The sequence below is a fragment of the Dermacentor andersoni genome, chromosome 4 (assembly GCF_023375885.2).
Source record: "Dermacentor andersoni chromosome 4, qqDerAnde1_hic_scaffold, whole genome shotgun sequence".
NCBI classification, from domain to species: Eukaryota; Metazoa; Arthropoda; class Arachnida; order Ixodida; family Ixodidae; genus Dermacentor; species Dermacentor andersoni.
The window spans coordinates 87988663-88007766 of NC_092817.1; the positions used below are offsets into that span (position 1 = coordinate 87988663).

Consider the following 19104-nt stretch of genomic DNA (forward strand, 5'->3'; position numbering starts at 1 on the left):
CTACCGACTCCTTTTAAGTAGCACCGGGGAGGAAACCGCTTTCTCGGGTAACGCTCGATACGGCTCGGCAGATCTCGAGTCACCGCTAACCGCTCACCGCTAACGTCCATCCTCGCCGTGTAGTTGGCCGTTGCTATCCCCGAAGTGGCCTTGCAGCTGTAGTTTCCCGAGTGCCTCCTCGTCACGTTATCCATAGTGAGTGACGAGGCGAAGTCACCCAGCCGCGTGATCTTGGCTTCCAGGTGAACGTCACTCAGCGGGGCGCCGTCCTTGAGCCAGTCGATGTCCATGGGCGACTCGCCGGACAGGACGCTGCATACCACGGTGGTCCGCATGCCTTCTTGGACGTTCTTCATGAACAGGAAGGGATTAATCACAGGCCTAGCTGCGTTAGAGCAAGAAAAAAATAAAGAAAGGGGGTCAGCTTTTTCTGTGTAATTTAATACAGCAGAGCGCTAGCATTTACTTCACGAGGGAGTGGGTGCTCCTTTAATTTGTAACACTTTTTCGAAAGTAATCGTGCTTTCTGACTTAGTATGTGCTTGTTCTGACTGTGCTTAAAGGGACAGACAGGAGCAAAGCTGACCAGTAAAGCATCATTTCTAAACACAGTTTTCACTATTTCGACAGAACATGAGGTTGACTGTAGCTGGAGAAAATTATAGGGCTAATGTTTTTCACTTTTGAATTTCGCATCCAAAGTCCAGCGCTGCTACGTCATGGGGACATCACTGATGCCGAGGCCCATTTTCATGGTTTCAGACCTTTTTTTGGCGCATGATAAATCGTTGAAGCTGGCTAAGCTGACTCTTGAGTTCCTTTAGAATATACGGAATTGAATTCTGGGGTATTACGTGCCAAAACCACGATTTGGTTATGAGGCACTACGTAATGGGGAACTCCGGATTAATTTTGGCTCCTTAACGTGCCCCCAATGCGCGAGACACGGGCGTGTTTGCATTTCGCTCCCATCGAAATGTGGCCGTCGCGGCCGGGATTTGAACCCGCGTCTTCGCGCCTAGCAGCACAACACCATAGCCGCTAAGCCACCGCGGCGGGCCCTTTAGAACATAATACACCTTAGTTTTACGGATAAACAATTCACTACACACGAGTAGACATTCAAAATTGATGACGTAACGGTGAACTGGTGCGGAAATTTTGTGGCTGTGTCGTACCTGTAATCCGCTCTTGCTGGTTCTCAGTCGTGCACTAAGCCTCCGCTTACTGTAAGAGTTACATTTTTTTTTGTATGTTATGTATTTATTTATTTATTTATTTATTTATTTATTTAAAATACTCTCAATGCCTGATCGCTCTATAGGGAGGAGTGGGGAATTATTATTGAGTATTAGATATAGCAGTCGGAAAGGATGAATGAACCGGATGGCTGGCGACCGAGGTGGTTCCATTCGGATGCTGTCTTGGGCAGAAATGAATTGAAGAAAAGGTTTGTGCGGAAACTTGGTACTTGTATCTTGACGTTGTGGTTGATTCGCGATGAAATATAAAGGAGTGATACAAAAAGGTCACTTTTTTTAAATTCAGGGTTAGTATAGTACATTTTATAAAAGAGTGATAACCGGACGAGTTTCCTTCTTGATGATAGATCTGGCAGATGAAGGCTAGTTTTGATGGCGAATACGCTGTCACTGCGGGAATAATTGTATACAGTGAAACGTGCAGAGCGGCTCTGAATGGCTTAAATTAAGTATGTTGGCTGTGCTGTAGAGGGATCCCAAATTGATGAAGCATACTCTAGTTTAGACCTTACTAATTTGTTGTGTAATGGAAGCTTTAGGGAAGAGGGCGCGCGATAAAAAATTCCGTGGCCGGGATTCGATCCCGCGACCTCGTGCTTAGCAGCCCAACACCATATACAGGATTGAAAGAAATAAGATTATTCAGGGAACCTACACTACAATTTGACAACCGCAAAATAACAGGACAAGAAAGTGCGCAGGCGTATTTAGCAGTAAAGTAAAAAATTCAGACAGTTTGCCTTCGTGGTGTCATGCAATTCGCAAATCATCTTGAAACATATAGCTTCTTTTGCTACAACTGGTAGCTCGTTGGAAATTTCGCTTGACAAAACTGAAATTAATGTTTGCCGTAGGCAGTATTGCAATTTGGTAGGTTGAAATTACAGTTCATTGCTTGCCTGTTATTACATCCCCTCCTCTCCCGCCGCCTCTTTCGAAAAAGAAAAAGAAAGTCTCAAAATTGAGTCTGCTGTATGGGGGATGCAGCCACACGGGGGTGTTGAGCATGCTACTGAGGGTGAAGGGCACTGGGATACTGAAATGGGCGTTAACAAACACGCAAGTGACATTTATTCCCGCATATAAAGCATGCTTAAATAATGATACAGCTAGTGGGGGTCCTACGGTCTAATCTTGCAGTCGTGCTCGCTGTCTATTCGTAGTAGTCCTGCCGTGGTCTAAAGTGGTGGGCATGGATTGACGTCCTTTTGTCTCGCTGCCCGAGTCTTTTCACGCCATGTCTGGATCCTACGTGTCGAATGCGAAAACAACCTGTACCTAGATTTAGGTGCACGTTAAGTAATCCCTGGTGGTCTGAATTATTCGGTAGTCCCCCGCTACGGCGTGCCCCATAATTTAATCGTGGTTTTGCACGTGAAATCCCATAACTTGACCTTTGAGCTCCGCTCATGCAGCGCATTGTTTCCACATATGGTATCGGTGGACGCGCTCGTCGCATGCCTTATCGATATCGTCATCGGTGAACAGACGACGCGTGCTACTCTGGCGCCATCTCGTAGCGATCGACGCCGCAGAACACGGCTTGCGCGGCGTTCCGCTTTCCTCCTTATCCTTTCGCCGTGCTTTCCTCCTCATGCTTCTATTGCAGCCTCCTCAACTTTCCTCCTCAAGCTCTCTTCGCTACTTTCATGTCCCGCTGCACGTTCTGTTTTTCGTGTGTCGCTGTGCTCGTTCGCTTGGTTACGCCGACGCTCAACGCAGGAGTGCTCCCTAAAATAGTCGAAATCAGCAGGACCCGACGGCTAGGACACTGATAAGCAGAGTAGCCAAAGTTTATTTCCTACGTGGGCGGCCGCCATCGAGCGCGAGCAGACGATGATCAGCTTCTTCCGGAAGTACATAATTCTTATAGAAATTCGAAAGCAGATTTTTGCTGACTTCATCCTGTTTAATGAACTGTATCAATAAATATACACAGTAACACTAGGATGAAGCCGACTGATCCAGACACCGTTCTTGATTAATGTGAGCTATTGGGTAATAGCATCCGCGTATGGGAATCTGCTTATAGCCCGAAAAGAGTGAACAGAAGGCTTCTGTTGGAAAAAGAGTGTTTGAGAAAGAGGTGACTTTGCGCTCCGCTTGCGAGCTCTTCTCGTTGCGGACGACTGCAAAATTTGGTTGAGATGTTCAAAGCATAGTATGCTATTCGCGGACTGCGTATTCTCACAAAGCCCGAGAAGTGGTTCAGGGCCCCTTTTAAGCTACGTGCGTGCTTACATGCAATTTCACTCCGACGTTATACTGCGTGGCAACTCAGGCGACTAGAAAAAACCCTAGCGAAGTCCTATTCTTTCTCTGGGTTAACCTAGAATATGATGAACGTGCTTTCCCCCCCTAACTCTTGCTAATCTTTCTACCTGTGCGTATCTGTCCATTTTTCTTTTCCTCCAATTGCTGAGGTGCGATCAGTTTGTTTTTAAACTTCTTCTACGTGATTCCTCGGTGGTTATAGCATTATTTTGCTGCGCAGGAAGTTGTGGTTCTCATCCTGACCACAAAAGCTGTATTGCGGCATTTTTAATTGCCAGACTGCTTAGAACAACCTTACTTAAGTACTCTGCAACGATTACTCGGATTACTCACATGATGGTTACGAGTGCGTAACACGAATATTTAAGCTTAGGTGTAGTGCGGGCTAGGTGTTTGCGCCTCCAGTTTCGAGGTCGCCGAATCGCTTGGGTGTCTGAAGGTATTACGACGACGGCATGGTGGCGACTGTATAGCACGACCATGACCGGATGACGACTGTATAAAGACGGAAGAAATGTCGAGGAAGGAATGACGACAATGGAATGACGATGCTGTAATGACGATGACTGACGACATTGAAACGACGACGGCATCATTACAATGGGATGACGATGCTAGAATGACCAAGACAGAATGACGACGACTATGTAACCACGACGCAACGACGATTATGGAATCTGAACGACGGTATGATGACAATGCGATGATGATGTCGCAGTGGTGATGACGGTATGACAACGATGGTGTGGCGACGACGGTATGATACTGGAACGACGACGACGAACGATCATGACGGCATCACGTCGACGATAGCATTTCAGCTACCGCGAGACCGCAAAGCTTCCAAGAAACTGCGGGTTTGTCGCTTGATTTCGCCGCCCATGATGCATAATGATGCGTAGTGATGCGCGGACGGCAACACCATCTTGTGGGGTTACAGGGAAGCGAGCAGCGTGCACGTCACCGAACGCTGTTCTTTCATTGGTGGAAGTGCACGCGGCGTAGAAAATTACTTCCACGAATAGAAGCACCTTCTGGCACCGCTGTCTCTTCTGTCACCTCTCTCTTGCACACCTCTGTGGCTGCGGGCGGCGCCAACGGCGCGAAACTGCGCAGCGAGCTAAGAAAATCTAACGCTTAGGAAACACACAAAGGAAAGTGACATTTTTCAACTGGTTTTACATGCTTTAGCAACTTGGCGTGCATGCACTAAAGATGTCTGCGTAGAGAAACGGGATCAACTTAAATATGTGAGTGTTGCGCTGGTACACAAGATATCAATTGCACTCTTAACAGATACAAGAATCCCGAAAAGTGGAAATACTAAGTATGAAATAACGTAAACAGAAGTACCAGAAGAAAGGGAATTAACCGAGCAGCCCAATTTCTATTAGCATAGGGGACATTACTTGTACTTACTACTTGAATTAAAGAAATGATAAATTAATGGCAATGAAAGTGGATGAAAAAACAACTTGGCGCAGGTGGGGAAGGATCCCACGTCTTCTCATTACGCGTACGATGCTCTAACCAATTGAGCTACCGTGGCGCCGTTTCCCCATCCACTTTCTTGGGTATTTATGTGTTACTTCAAGAACTAACCATGGGAATGTTAACCAGCGCCACTACTCACAAACCTTGGCGGCGGATGTGAAACATCCTTTCTGCTGCAGGTGTCACAAGTACGCGATCTTTCTGGGTGAAGGCAACTGGTCAATAAACCCACACATGCTACCTAAAGGTATCAATGTTGCCGGATTCGAGACGCTCGTTATGTCAGAACGAGAAGAAAGGGGGTCACGTACTCGTAACGCCTGTGACAGAAAGGATGCTCCACATCCGCCGCCAAGGTTTGTGAGTAGTGGCGCTGGTTAACATGCATAATGATGCATATTAACTTTGATGCATGATTAGCATAACGCGACACGCTGTTCAGAAGGTTTTCCGATGAAGGATTGCGAAGATCGGTTACCTGAAAATGCGAGAGTTCGTAGATAAAGGCATATTCTAGCAAAGCAAGTATACTGCTGCTACATAAATGTTCTGAAATGAATGAAGATTGAAGATCGTATTCAGTTAGCACTCACAACAATGACAGTCATGAGCGCTTGTGCCTATCTATCTATCTATCTATCTATCTATCTATCTATCTATCTATCTATCTATCTATCTATCTATCTATCTATCTATCTATCTATCTATCTATCTATCTATCTATCTATCTATCTATCTATCTATCTATCTATCTATCTATCTATCTATCTATCTATCTATCTATCTATCTATCTGTCTGTCTGTCTGTCTGTCTGTCTGTCTGTCTGTCTGTCTGTCTGTCTGTCTGTCTGTCTGTCTGTCTGTCCGTCCGTCCGTCCGTCCGTCCGTCCGTCTTTCTTTCTTTCTTTCTTTCTTTCTTTCTTTACGGATGAGATTGGTTTATATTTACAGGATGAAGCGATCTCGTCCCTTGTAACACGATAAATTACAAGAGACGAACGATGTCGCAGGTATGCAGGCATTGCCTGCTCGTTTAGTTTCGTTTTCCTGTAGTGATGGCCCATATGCACCACGGGAGATTGGCGAAAATTTGCGGTGTACTTGTACAAAAGTTGAATTATTGCTAATAATACAAGATATCGCGCGCACGTACTGTAGCAACAGAAAACTGTACCGGGCGTTTTTCATGTCGCTCTACAATTTTCTCATTTATATATTTCATCTAATTGTAATATTTGAGGAGCTGCTTAATTAATTAAGACTGACTAACTAATTAGGCGGAATGAAAAACAAATAGCTTGAGTATCTACAAGCGACGGCAAACAACATTACCTTAGTTTTGTCCAGCTACGTAGCATTCGCATATTTTAAAACTCTGGCTAAAGTTAGCTGGGACACCCTGTATATTGCACAGATTTAGGAGCGTTAGAGCAATTGGGATTCTGTTCAATATGACGTGGCTCTGCACTTTTTCCCAAAATAGACGACGTGCGTGATCCAGAGAGCTGTCGTTAGGGCGCTCACTGGTCTTCGCACAACACTTGAGTCATCTAGCTCGTCAGCATTGACAAAGAAAGAAAAAAAGCACTGACAAAGAAAGAAATAACGAGAGAGAGAGAGAGAGAGAGAAGATTTCGAATGAAATGGGAGCGAGCTCAGCGAACTTTACCCACTGGTATCGGATAAACCTAACTGCGAACAACAATTGCCCACCTTTATAAGACAAACCAGCGAGTTCAGAAAAAGTTTAGAAAGGAAGAAAGGAAGAGAACGAGAGAGAGTAAAAAGAAATGTGAACATAATCGAGCGCACGATTTTGATATCCCACAGGAAACGAAGCCGCCGATCTCATCGAGAACTCCCAACTTCGTAATTTTCCTGTAATTCACTTCTCTTCTCAGCGGGGCCCAACGCCCTTCTCTCCCTCTTCGGACAGCAGCAATCTGTGTCGTCAAGATCGGCGCTTCTGGCGGCAGAAGCTTAATACAATCCCCGTGCTACCGTCGCTGCTGCGTCTGCTGCCGATGCTGCTGCTGCTAGCCGAGCAGACGGGCGTCACGTTGCGCCCACGCGTAAAGAAAGATTGGTTTCAACTCGGAGGAAACGGAACTCTGTCGCTGGGGTGGTTGAGAAGACGGAGGAGGGGAGGAAGGGACCGCAGAGGGGCGGCGGGAAGTTGGCGCGCTCTCCAGGACCGGCCTTAAATGAAGACGACGAACGTGACGCATCAGCGGTCATTACGGTGGCAACACAACCCCTCTTCCTCACAGCCGCGCTTCCATCTCCGAGTCGCATCCATCGCCGATGGCCATCCCGGCACTGCGCGGGAAGGCAATGGGAGTCGTGGGGGAGAGGGAGGTACAACTCCGGAACACCGAAGGGAAATTCGCGTAATGGTTTCCGTCGACGAGGACGTCGCTTGTGGGGCGGTGTTCCGCAGACGTCGCGAAATGCCGAGAGACAGAGAGAGAAGGAGAGACGGTGGGGACAGCTGGAAGAAGAAGGCGGCCATTTTGAACACGAAGCAGCGGGAAAAGAGGAGCGCGCCAGATATGTTTGGGGGCCCGGGATACTCGAAGCCAGCTGTGGCGCGCCGCCTCATGACCTCGGACCGTTCGGCGGATGCTGATAGCGCCAATTTCGCGGCACCGGCTCCGGTGGAGCTCGGCGAAAGAAGAAGGGCTATTTCACCTGATCATGCCGCCCGTGCTTCGCGAAAAGCGCAGGTGAAGGAAAGGAAAGCAACAAAGAAAGAAAGAAAGAAAGAAAACGTAAAAATAAGCACTTAGAGTTAAGGCTATCCGGCAGAGGCCTTCATTTCTTGATCAAACCATTCGGGCTTACGAGAAGTGGGGCTTAGACCTGCCGCGGAATTGCTGTCCGTTTTCCGGCTTTTATATAAATGGGCAGTCGGCATCGCGGCTATAATGCTGGTGAAAGCGTTCCTAACGTTCAGCGAAAGGAAGATTTACCTGTTTATGTCTGTCCTGCAGGCGCCCATAGTTCTGTATAAAGCTCTCAAGCGATGCCCAGAAGACATAAAAAAGATGAAAATAAACTGTAGTATAGCAGCAGCTGGCAGGGCTCGAGGTAACAGGCTCAAAATGATCTCGTTAGCGTGTCTACGTGGTTGGCCTATGCACAGAAATTTACTCTCATAAGGAGCGATTACGCTCAAATATAGCAAGCCTTACACTGGAGCGCTCTATACAGGTAACATCGGTATGCAGTAAAAGAAAGGTAGGGATAAAGAAAGCTTGTAAAAAGAAAATAATACAAGTCCTCTATGACTTCGCTTCTTTTTGGATCAGGCTGCTTGAAAGCGCACAGACTAAAACAAGCTTCTCGACAATTTTGATATAGAATTTCCTTGCCCATGCACTTGGGCACTCATGCCGCTGCACGTGAATGGCAATTGCAATATGTCCGTGCTTGCGTGTCCAGGCCTTTTTGCAGCCCGATGGGCCGAAAAAAAACTATTTCCCGTCTGTTGCGCGATGTAGGCGACGTTGCGGCGCGTGGTCATAAAGGGCGGTGTTCCACAAAGCCCGCGGCTATAGCGAGGTGCACGCTATCGTCAGCACAGACGGCGGGAGCAGCGAGCCATGAACAATATTTCCGGACCAGTACGGCACTCGGTACGAACGCGGGAGTCTGTGTCCGGTTAGTTCTCGAGGTGGACCGTAACTATAACTGGGAGTACAGTACATTTCGCAACACTCGTGGCCGCATACTAGTTAGCCTGTGGTTCCTCCTAAATTTGACTCAGAGACATGCAACGCAGGCCTTTCTTTCAGACGAATGCTGGGTGCGTATGGTATAAAGTACTTAAATAATTCTTATATACATCAAGTTGCGCTCTTGTCTGCCACAGCGTGGGCATTGGGGCTGAGAAAACTTTCATCGGCTCCCAAGAGTGTGGAAACGAAGCTGTGCCGCCTCAATCTGCAAACATTGTTTGTAGGTTGGCTTAGAATGTTATGGTTCATAAGCTTTTACGTTTTCTGTTTACTTTAGAACGCCTTCTCAACCCTACAAGAATGGTTTTCGGAGAGAAAACGGAGCTACTAATACTTTTTTGTTGTTGTTTTAAGGAAATAAGGCGTGCACTGCCACTGTTTCAACTCGTTTCCTTGAGCCCTGCCTTGCAGGAAGGCAAGCTAGATGAACGGATGATGACACAAGCGAACGCTTTATACGATGGTGCGGTCTCAGTTAGCTGGTTTTATTTTTGAAGAAAGCCTTGGTTTGGGGCCAGCTTGGCAATCCTTCTGCAAATAAATGTGCAACGCGCAAGTTCTGTGAATAATTGGATAGCCGTTTAAACAAATTTGAGAGAAACTTCCCGAATTTGAAACGAAGGCATGCTCTAGGGATATCTCGGAGCTATGTTTTAATTTAAGCCACAAGATTAAATAAATAAAGAAGAATTGAATCTAGTTTACAACTCTGTAACTGCGCAAGAGAAGAAAACAGAAAAAGGAAACAAGTATATTACAAATTTTATAATATTCAGGAGAGAGCATATATAATAAGTCGACAAGATTTACATGTTAACTCGTATTTGATGGCGAAATGTTAACTCAGTTACCTAAATTCTACAGAGTCCTATTAAGAAATAGTGCTACACAGTATGCAGTCACGTGTGACATGTAAATTTGTTCGCATACACTCGTAACAGGTGTTGGTGGGAAAAAAATTACGATTACTGTTCTTGCTGTCGAGTTAAACATTTTCACGTGTATGAGTCAATTTCCTTTAAAATACGAATTTACCAAATGTTACAAGACCTTCGGGAGTCACAACTAAATTAAACATTCCTCCTAAACAAATGTGTTTTATTTTCCACCTAAATCAGGTAACTTCATAGAAGTTCATCTCCCTGATGACGGCATGTATATCTGCGTTCTGCAAAAAGAAATAATAATAATAGGGCAGCCTAGAGTGAAGGCGTACGATTTGGAACTAAAGCTGCCGAATTGCGAGTGTCTCGGCGTGTGGAAGCAGTACGCCGAAGCCTCGACGGGAAGCAGCACCGTTTCCACACGTGTGAACAAAAAACAACAAAAGAAAACAAACAATAAACGTTGGCGGAAGGTAGAGCCTCTGTCATGATTTCGAGACAGACGATCTACTACTTCGCGTATTCCTTGAATGTATACCTTCAGCTTTGGAATGACGGACTTCGCACGGCTTAATCCTAACTGTTTTCGCAGTTGCAAGAACGTGTTGTAGATTGACTGCACTGCTGTTTACTCATGTAGCATGGACAGGGGCCGCCACGCCGGCCACAAACGCTTCAATAAAAGCGAATCTGCTTTCATGATAAATGAAAGAAGTTTCACAGTTTCCACATAAGGGCGAAGCAACGAGTGCGATAGCAACATGTTAGAATATTACACAAAGTCTAAGACTCGTAGCTGTAGCGGCATTATGAATTGAAGTAAACGTAAGCTAAGTAAAAAAACTAGCTCTTCTGCTAGGGGTCCTCTGTTTCAATCCTGCCATCGATAAATTTTATTTATGTTTATTAGTTAACGCCAACGTCTTTCTTAGCGACTTTGCCATCACTTTTCCTTATCGGGTACGTTTGAAACCTCTTTCGTCTGGCCGATCCCGGAGGTAGTGCCCACCAGCCGCGCCAATAAGATTACATCATTTTCGTGTTTCAGCTCTGTTATTGCTTCGAACTTTTTAACATTTAGGTCTGAGAAGATTTAAGGTAAAGGCACGCGCTGTCGGTGTTTTTTCTTTTTTCCTGACATTTGTTTGTAAGCTACCATTCTCAAGATTCTGAGGAATAATTTTGTCAAGAATGTAAGACCTGGTATGAGCAACTTTAGTGATCGAATGGTGTTACAATATAACCCACATATACCGCGCGTCATATAGCATGACATGGCATATAGCATACCTATACCTAAGTATACACGGAACCTCATGATGGCGACCACAGCAACCATTCACTTGGGGTGTCCATATAATTGCTATCGCAATAAAAGAAAACCCATATCCATTTAATATCTCAGACGATTTAAATGGCCACGTTTGCAATAGCCGTCCGAGCACGCAGATATGTCCGAAGCTGATAGATAGCCAGGGGTGAGGGACCACGTTGGCACCAAAATAGCGGGTCTACACACGTCAGTATTTTTCCCTCTTTCTTTTTCATTAAACTCCTCTCCATGCATCTTTCTCAGTTTAACATACATTTTTTTGTCTACGCTCCTTACGCGCTGTTTCTGCAAAATACTCGGTGACCGAAAATTTGCTAAAGTATACAACGTACGCCTTCTCAGAAAGGTGAACCTTCCTCGACTATTTCGCCGAGGCCGCTGAACCGTTATTCAATGCTCCGTGCACGAGAAGATGACACACGGAGAGGGCCGCACTTCTCGCCGAGCGGACAATTTAAAACACGTCGTCAGCATGCGCCAACACAAGAGCGTCGCCGGAGGCGCGAGGTTATTACTCAAGCAACGCGTGCTACAGGCGCTCCGGACCGGGTGCGAAAACACCGCGACAACATCCTGAGAGTCAGTCTCCCAAGATGCTCTACACGCGTCATTTCGCCTGAATTATGAACGACTGCCGCACGAGCCGTGGTACGAATCCGAGTCGCCGGGGTGGGCTGCAGCTGCAAAGGCAACGCGGCGAGTGCAGAAGAGTTACCGCTGGCACTTAATAATGACGCAACGGTCACCGCGCCATGCTGAAAGCGTGGTTGCTGCGTGCTCGGCGTGTCCACAATGAAATGTACGCGCGTCTGTTTGTCCGTGGCTGGAGGGGCCGACCGGTAAAGACGAGGAGAATGAGAGGCGACAGTTAATACCAGGAACACGCGCTTGAATGTTCACCTTCCCTAGCGATATGTGGGTGCGGTTGTGTTTGAGAATCGCGGTACCTGTTTGCTGCTCTACGTCGTCGACGTTTACGAGCATCACGAGTGTCAGGAACTCTTGTAAGGAGTGTCTCGGGTTTATAACCCTCCTGTGCATATTCCCACGTGCACGCTGTCCTTTCTCTCTCTCTCTCATGTTCCCCCTTTCTGTTATCCCCGGCGTAGGGTAGAAAATTGGACGCTCGTCATGTTGACTTCTCTGCCTTTTCTAGCCAACTGCTTTCGGCCTCTCTCTTTCCCTCAGCATCAGGGCGGCGAAAAAAAAAAACAGTTGGTAATGATAGCGAACGGTAGGAAATATGTTTTCGAAGCCGGCTCATGTGTCCCAAAATCTCTGAAAGCTTTCTTCACACGAGATGAAACCTCGCAAGACTACAGAGGAGCTATTGGTGTGCTTACCATGCCTAGGAGGAGCACCGTGATAGAAGTGTGCATTTAGCAGAGTGCTTATAGGAGCTCAGTTGGAAGCGTGTGTTCAACCGACATGATAAAAGGGCATCTACTGTCTGACGCAAAAAGACGTGTTCATACGTGCAAACCTCAGCTAGTTTGGATATTTTCTCGTGAAGGCACATATTTCAAGTAAACCCTGCGGAAGGCCCTCTCGACATTCATATCTAAACGTGAGCGCGCTGTTCAATACGACTGAAGTTAGTAGTATGTGAAGTTGGTTAGTATGTACCAACAAGCTTGTACTTAGTCATCCGAAAATCGGCAGGAAAGCACTGGGACAATCTGGATAATCGCCACAGACTACTCCAGAGACTGGACCCTACAATGAAATTTAGGTTACCACCTAAAATTCAACGCAGCTGTGCCAGTCTTCTGCACAGACTAAGGCTGGGGGTAGCGTTTACGCGCGGATACGTGCACCTCATGCGACGGACTTAGTTTCCAGACTGTGAGTTGTGCAATGTGAATGAGACTATAGGTCATGTGCTTTGTGACTGCCCTAAGCACGTGGAAGAGCGCCAAAAGTTGAACAATTACCTAACGCGTCTCGACAGCCCACCGTTGTCGGAGGACGTTATTTTAGGCCCCTGGCCAGACGCTCAATCGAGTTTCAAGGCCATCCAGGCGTTACTGAACTTTTTAAAAAGCACGGGCCTGGACTGTAGACTTTGAGCATGCCAAATTGCTTGCCATATGTTTTACATCCTCCTTCTCTGACGTAGTAGATCTGCGGAAACCCGCAAGGTGGAGAGAAGTAATGAACGGGTGGATGTCTGACTTTCCTTTCATCCTCCTTCTCTCGTCATCGTCACCCATCATACGCCTCTTTCTCCCCTCTTTCTTTCCCTCTTCCCCTTCCCCCAGCGCCGAGTAGCTGGCTATATGAATATACCTCGGGCCGACCTCTTTGCATTACGTATCATTAAACTTCTCTGTCTCTCTCTCTGTCTCCTGTACTTAGCTACCGTGTAGAAGCTCCCAGTTACGCGTCCCAGACAATTTTATGGTACTTTGAGAACAATTCAATAAATAAGGTAGCCAAGCAGCACGGTGAGTATTTACGCCTGAATCTGGTCAGTGTCGCAAATCTGTCTTTCAATGAAAAAAAACCGAACAGTTCTCTGTGTAACCGATAACGTAATCAAGATGACAGTATTTAAATTCAAAGCCACGGCCTAAACCTGTTTAGAAACGACATATTTAGCCAACCTTGCGGCATAAGTAGTGCGACAAAAGGGCGCTCAGTGACTTCTCAGCGGAAACACCGCAAAATTTTGCTTGAAGTTCTGTGACCTGTAACAGTATATTGAAAGTATCCCGGTCGCCCTCGGAAATGCCCACTACTCCAATCTTGACCTGTGAGGTGGCGGCGAGCTCAGTGCCCGCTGGAAGTAAAGAGAACGATCTTTGCAGAGGAAGGAGGCCGATGAACCTGCCGGACGTGCAGAGGCAGGCCACCTCCTCCTTTCCACGACGCCACGGACCTAATCCGTCAGAAAAGCGCGTCGCGACAGTTTCACCGACGCCCGACACTTCACACTTCAAAAGCGTTCCGCGTGGGTTCCCGAACGTTAGCGCACAGTATACCCGATGAGGCAGCTAGGCGTCAGTCTCTCGACACCGCGTTATGTTTGGTCCCGGCGTCGCAGCAGCCTTCATACATCAAACGCAGGATCGATGACCGGCGCCACACCGCTGCCAATAAGCGCGTAACCTTTCTCCGGCAGCGCCCACCAATCTTCTCCGCAATCTATCCGCATAGACACACGCGCGCGCGCGCGCACGTAAACACGCACAACTGCAGACGCGCTAAGGCTGAACCAGCCGCCGACTCGGGCCCTACATAAAGGGCTTGTCCAACCGTGGCTGCTGCCCGACGCGGAACAATGCGTCTCGCTTTTCCCAGGTGGATTCGATGAAAGAGCGGCCGCCCGGTTTCACGAGTGGATCTCACACGCCGTCCCTATGGGCGACGCGGCAGGGAAGCCTGCCGTGCTCGTCTTCCCCAATCGAGCCGGCGAGTTGATGAAGTTCAACGCGGGCGCCTGGGAGGGGGGGGGGGGGGGGGGGGGGCAAGGCAGAGCTCATTCTGCAACTTCTAAGGGTGATGGTATACAGGCGAAACTACTCCGGGGCGTTATGGCCAACGCAGAGTGGGACCTCGACCCATCCTGATTGCCTCTGGTGTAAGGCGGTATAATGTCGCCGGTGATGGCGGCAGTGAGAGCCCGCGTAGGAGCAGCAGCAATTACAGAGATGAAAGAAGAAACTGGAACAGCAAGAATGCTTTTACCTGTTGTGCTTGAATTTGGCGTGAGGTGGAAAGCTTGCGAGCCGTTATTCCTACATGGTCGCAACGTAAACCTGCATGTAGTGTTGCGTAATAAACTGGCAAGTAATAGGGAAAAACGTGTGGGGCAAAATGCACCTAGGGAAATCTTACGACATGCTGAGGAAAACACCGGTATTACGATATCTCCCTTCATGTACATTAAAGGAAACCCGACGCCATAAGCAGCAAACTGGTTTCTAAAATAGCGTCGTTGTCTTGAGCAATATTACTTCAGCAACACAGGCCACAAAGCAATGACATGCTTCAGCTTCGCAGATAGCTGTGGGGCCAAATAATCACTGCTGTTTGAGATGCTTTTCTTTCACGAGGAAAAACTACGAAGAAAAAGAAATGCTCGAACATGAACTAATGATCACCTAGATTGGACACGAGTGCCCCAGTCGCAATGTCTCTCTCTCTCTCTCAAGAATTCGCCTCGTGTGCTGCTGCCTACGCTAATACCACGGATCTAACAATGCAATAACAGACGCTCTTTGGGGCTCCTAGATTAGAACATCTTGAGAGTCAGCTACAAAGTTGTCCGTCCGCACTTTCTTTCGCTATTTTTTCCGGCACTTCCTTTCTATCTTAATGGCGGAACTTGAACGGCCCGTAAGGGTTTAAGCTAAGTTCTACGAAGCGCGCACCCTCCATGTCCCGACAGTAATTACAAAAGTCACCGACGAAAAGCTAAAACGCCGCGAAGCAGAAACGGAATGTGAACAGTAGTAGCGACTCCGCTGCAGTGTCTGACACTTCGAGAGTGACCCCGCTACGTCAGCTACTTGACGCCTTCGCAAGTTCCTTGCCTTCCCGAACGGGGCCGGCCCTTTCCTTTTGTACGGGTGCAAAAGGCGGGAGGGAGTTTCTTGGGAGCCATCATTGGATTGTCCAGCATAGCTCAGAAAGGAGAAAGGAGTTGGATGAGGAGAACGGGAAAGGCGAGGCGACGCTGTTCGCCCCACGAGAGGCCGAGGACGTGCAGAGGCGGCGAGACGGGAACGAACATAATTAAGGTGCCGACTCAGCGATTTGGATCGCGAGAATCGAGCGCGCGTGCGGCGCTGCCGTAAGACTCGATAATCACCGCGCCGCGGCAGCCGCGCAACCCTTTTCTTCCGCGGCCGGCTCCCGGCAAAGGAAGGAACCCTCGCACGAGCGAACGAAAGGGAGAGAGGGGAGTTCGCGAGCGCGATTGGGCTCGAGACAGAAAGGGGAGGTTGAGGAACCGATGTGGTGTTGGCTGGGGATGAACCGCCAACATCTCTCTCTCTCTCTCTCTTCACCCCGTCCTTGATCTAGTGCCTCGTGCTTTCAGCCTGAGCTTACATATTCAAAGGGAGTCCACTCTCTGTTGCCGCAAGCGCGGACGCGGAAAGCCATTAAGACTTGATCACTCATCGACTTCTTGCTGCGTGCGAGGAGGACGGGACGCGGGGAGGTGTTCCGTCGGAGGCTCTCCCCGAATCGGCCGGGGGCTTTGGCGACAGGTTTTCTGCACACGATCGCGCTTTTTCCGCGGGCCTGTCCAATTACACGCCCTCTCGCGCTTCGTTTGGCGCGGCCATTCTCGTTCCGTTTCCGCCGGTTGAGCGCTCGTCTGAGGCAGACATCTCGAGAATGACATTATCGCGAATGGCTATGGAAGTGGGTATGCGTGTTTCGTTTGTCAAGAGCGGGCGCCCTTGATGGCTTGACGCTGCGATCGTCGAGATAACACTGCGGGTGATAAAAAAAATTACCTGAAGAGAACAACAATTAAAAAAAAAGTGGATCCGCCAATGCTTTCTTATCTTTCAAAACATTGCACGCTAGCATGCACGCGCGCGTTCGCGCGGGCACGTGATTAGAGCTGAGAACTCATGGCTGCCAAACCGCGCGTATGACTGTCATGCTATGTCGTGCACTATAGTAAAAAGGTGAAAGATCTTTGGGTTTCGGTGTTCGCCAATGCTGGTGACGTTGACGTCGTTCGGGCTTGATCACTGAGTTTCGAGATCGCCGCATATCTGGCAATTACTTGCACTGGTTACTGATACGGATTCTGCTGTATCACATTCTCATGGGATCACGCAATGACAGAGGTAATTCACTTATCCTTTCTTGCCCTTCTTTCAACTCGTGTACTGCAAGCATATTAGATTTCACCTTATGAAAAATGCAAAATAAATATTGAACATGACAAAAAAAGACACACACATTATAAAGTGGCGCTGTATCCCCTCCATGTACGCTTGTGGCTGGTTAACCTCCCTGCCTTTCCTGTCGTCTCTCTCTCTAAAGCAGCTCAAAGGCTGCACACGCAAGGCTTTTTCTTCGCAATATTCATTTGTACTCAGCTTATGTCTTCTCTCCTGTACGCTGCATTGTACAGTGCCTGCCCTCAAAAATTGTTTGAATGGTACTGCCGGCTTTGCTAGGCCAGGCCCACAATTTATTGTATCCCAATTCGTCTCGACGTCTTGCACCAGGCGTAACGCATAAAAATAAGCGCGGCAATACCAAGTGGCGATGACACAAACCCTGCACATCGTCTTGAAATGAATGATCAATTCTTGTCCTTGCAAAGAGGTATTTCTCAACACCGCGACACAACCAGCCTCGCTCTAGGTTATACAACCTGTTCAGACCCAATGCATCTTTCCGTATCGACTCAACACGGCATTACGAAAGGGTGCTGGCGAGAAAAACGTGAATAAGGCCATTTGCAAACGCACGTTCAGCGAAAAAAGAAAAAGAAAATCTGCCTCGACTTTATCGGAGCGTCGTTAACATTGTTTTATAACGTAGCCAGTTTTGCCTTTTCCAACCGCTCTTTCGGGCTTCTATTCTTTCGGCTTCCCTCGGAAACACCTAGACCAGATTGGTCGTCGGGAGTTCAGCGGTAAGCCTCGGACGGTGAACGAGTAAATACCCCTTTTACACGGCCATCAACGAGGCTCCGGCGAATCGTAAACTTTCCTGATGGAGAAAGAGCTTCTGCGCCGGCAGCGATGGTTTCGATCTGCCTGTGAAGTTCGCTTCTTCTTTTTCTTGCCGCCCCTTCTTCAGTGATAAAGAAGATCGAGTAGGCTGTTTCGAATTTATTTGCCGCTTACTGCCTCTCCTTCGGACACAATCTGACTTCCTGCGGGTTTAGTGTAGAGAGCCTTCTGCTAAATGAAGCAACACACACCTCAGAAGGGCACCCGCACGACTGGCGGGGGTACCGGCGAATGAATGAACCCGAGGGTGTGGATTCAAAGGATTCCTTCTAGTGAGCGCCTATATACGTATACTCACGAAAGATGAGAAAAAAGAAAAAAAAAAGGCCAGGAGAACAGATGCGCTAACGGACACTGCTGGCGGTCACTGATCGAATTTGTTGATCTTGGAAGATTGGTCGTGTTTCTATGGCAGAGAAAAGAAGCGTCCTAATTACGTTGTTTCCTCCCTTGTTTTCGACGCTGGGTTCATTACGGTGAAGTTTGCTCTGGCGGAAGCATTGAATTAAGAACTTTTGGGGATGTTGTTCTTTCGTTTGTGTTTGTGTTCGGGCGAAAACACGCTGTTGTTGGTGGAAAGTGCTGCTTGTGATAGAGGGCGAAAGAGAACGAAAATAAATACAGCCACGTGGCCAAGCCAGTTAAGCTATAGCTGCTACTGCATATATTGCAAAGCTCTATTAACGAATTCGGATAATGACATCATCTGCTCACATTCAAAAAGAAGAAGTGGCCTGAAATTTGCCTATTATTCGCTGCTGTTGTTTCTTAATGCAAAATAATGTTTGCCCCATTCCAGGCACTTTGTGGTAGATCGGCATTTTCTCTCTCGCCACACTTCGCACCTCTGTAATAAATGGAAATATATGACCGACAATGGAATAGAATCCCTACCTTCGAGTGCCGTAGCCTAAGCTCTAACCCCCTAGGCCACGTGACAATGCCATACTCCACGCCAAACTGCCGTACTCCAAACTGCCACGTGTCATGCATACTCCTCCCGGACGAAAGCCGGGTAGCTCTTCGAGACGTTTGGCGCGTACGTCACATGCCTGTTTCTCGTGTTCTTCCCTCATGACAGCTCGCGCTCTGAGACGCTGCATTCGAGTGTACCCACTCCGGCGCTGGCGCACATTCACCAGTACTTTCCAAGTAGGAGCTAACGCTACGTAGAAACTGTGCGACGCTGCACCGTCTTCACGATCGGCTCAGGTCGAAGAGCATTTAACGTTCCATCACCGGAGTGCTCAGGTCATCGTCACTTTAGCACACGAAATGACATCGAAATGTTTGCGAGACCGGCTCTGTTCTTACTGTACGCAGAATCTCCCGTGGGAGTTATGTAAATGGTGCGTGAGCATTTGCCACTAATCACCTGCTGTTTCGTCATCACATGCTGCTGTG

General features: G+C 47.8%; 1 protein-coding gene across 2 annotated transcripts in view; it reads right to left on the minus strand.

The window, feature by feature from the left end:
- Positions 1-19104, minus strand: part of LOC126536805 (cell adhesion molecule Dscam1-like) — a 505486-nt gene that overhangs the window by 62708 nt on the left and 423674 nt on the right. For both annotated transcript variants that reach the window (XM_055074009.1, XM_055074008.1), the window contains exon 9: positions 98-385. In XM_055074009.1, the coding sequence (XP_054929984.1) occupies positions 98-385 (288 nt within the window). The remainder of the gene's footprint in view (positions 1-97; positions 386-19104) is intronic.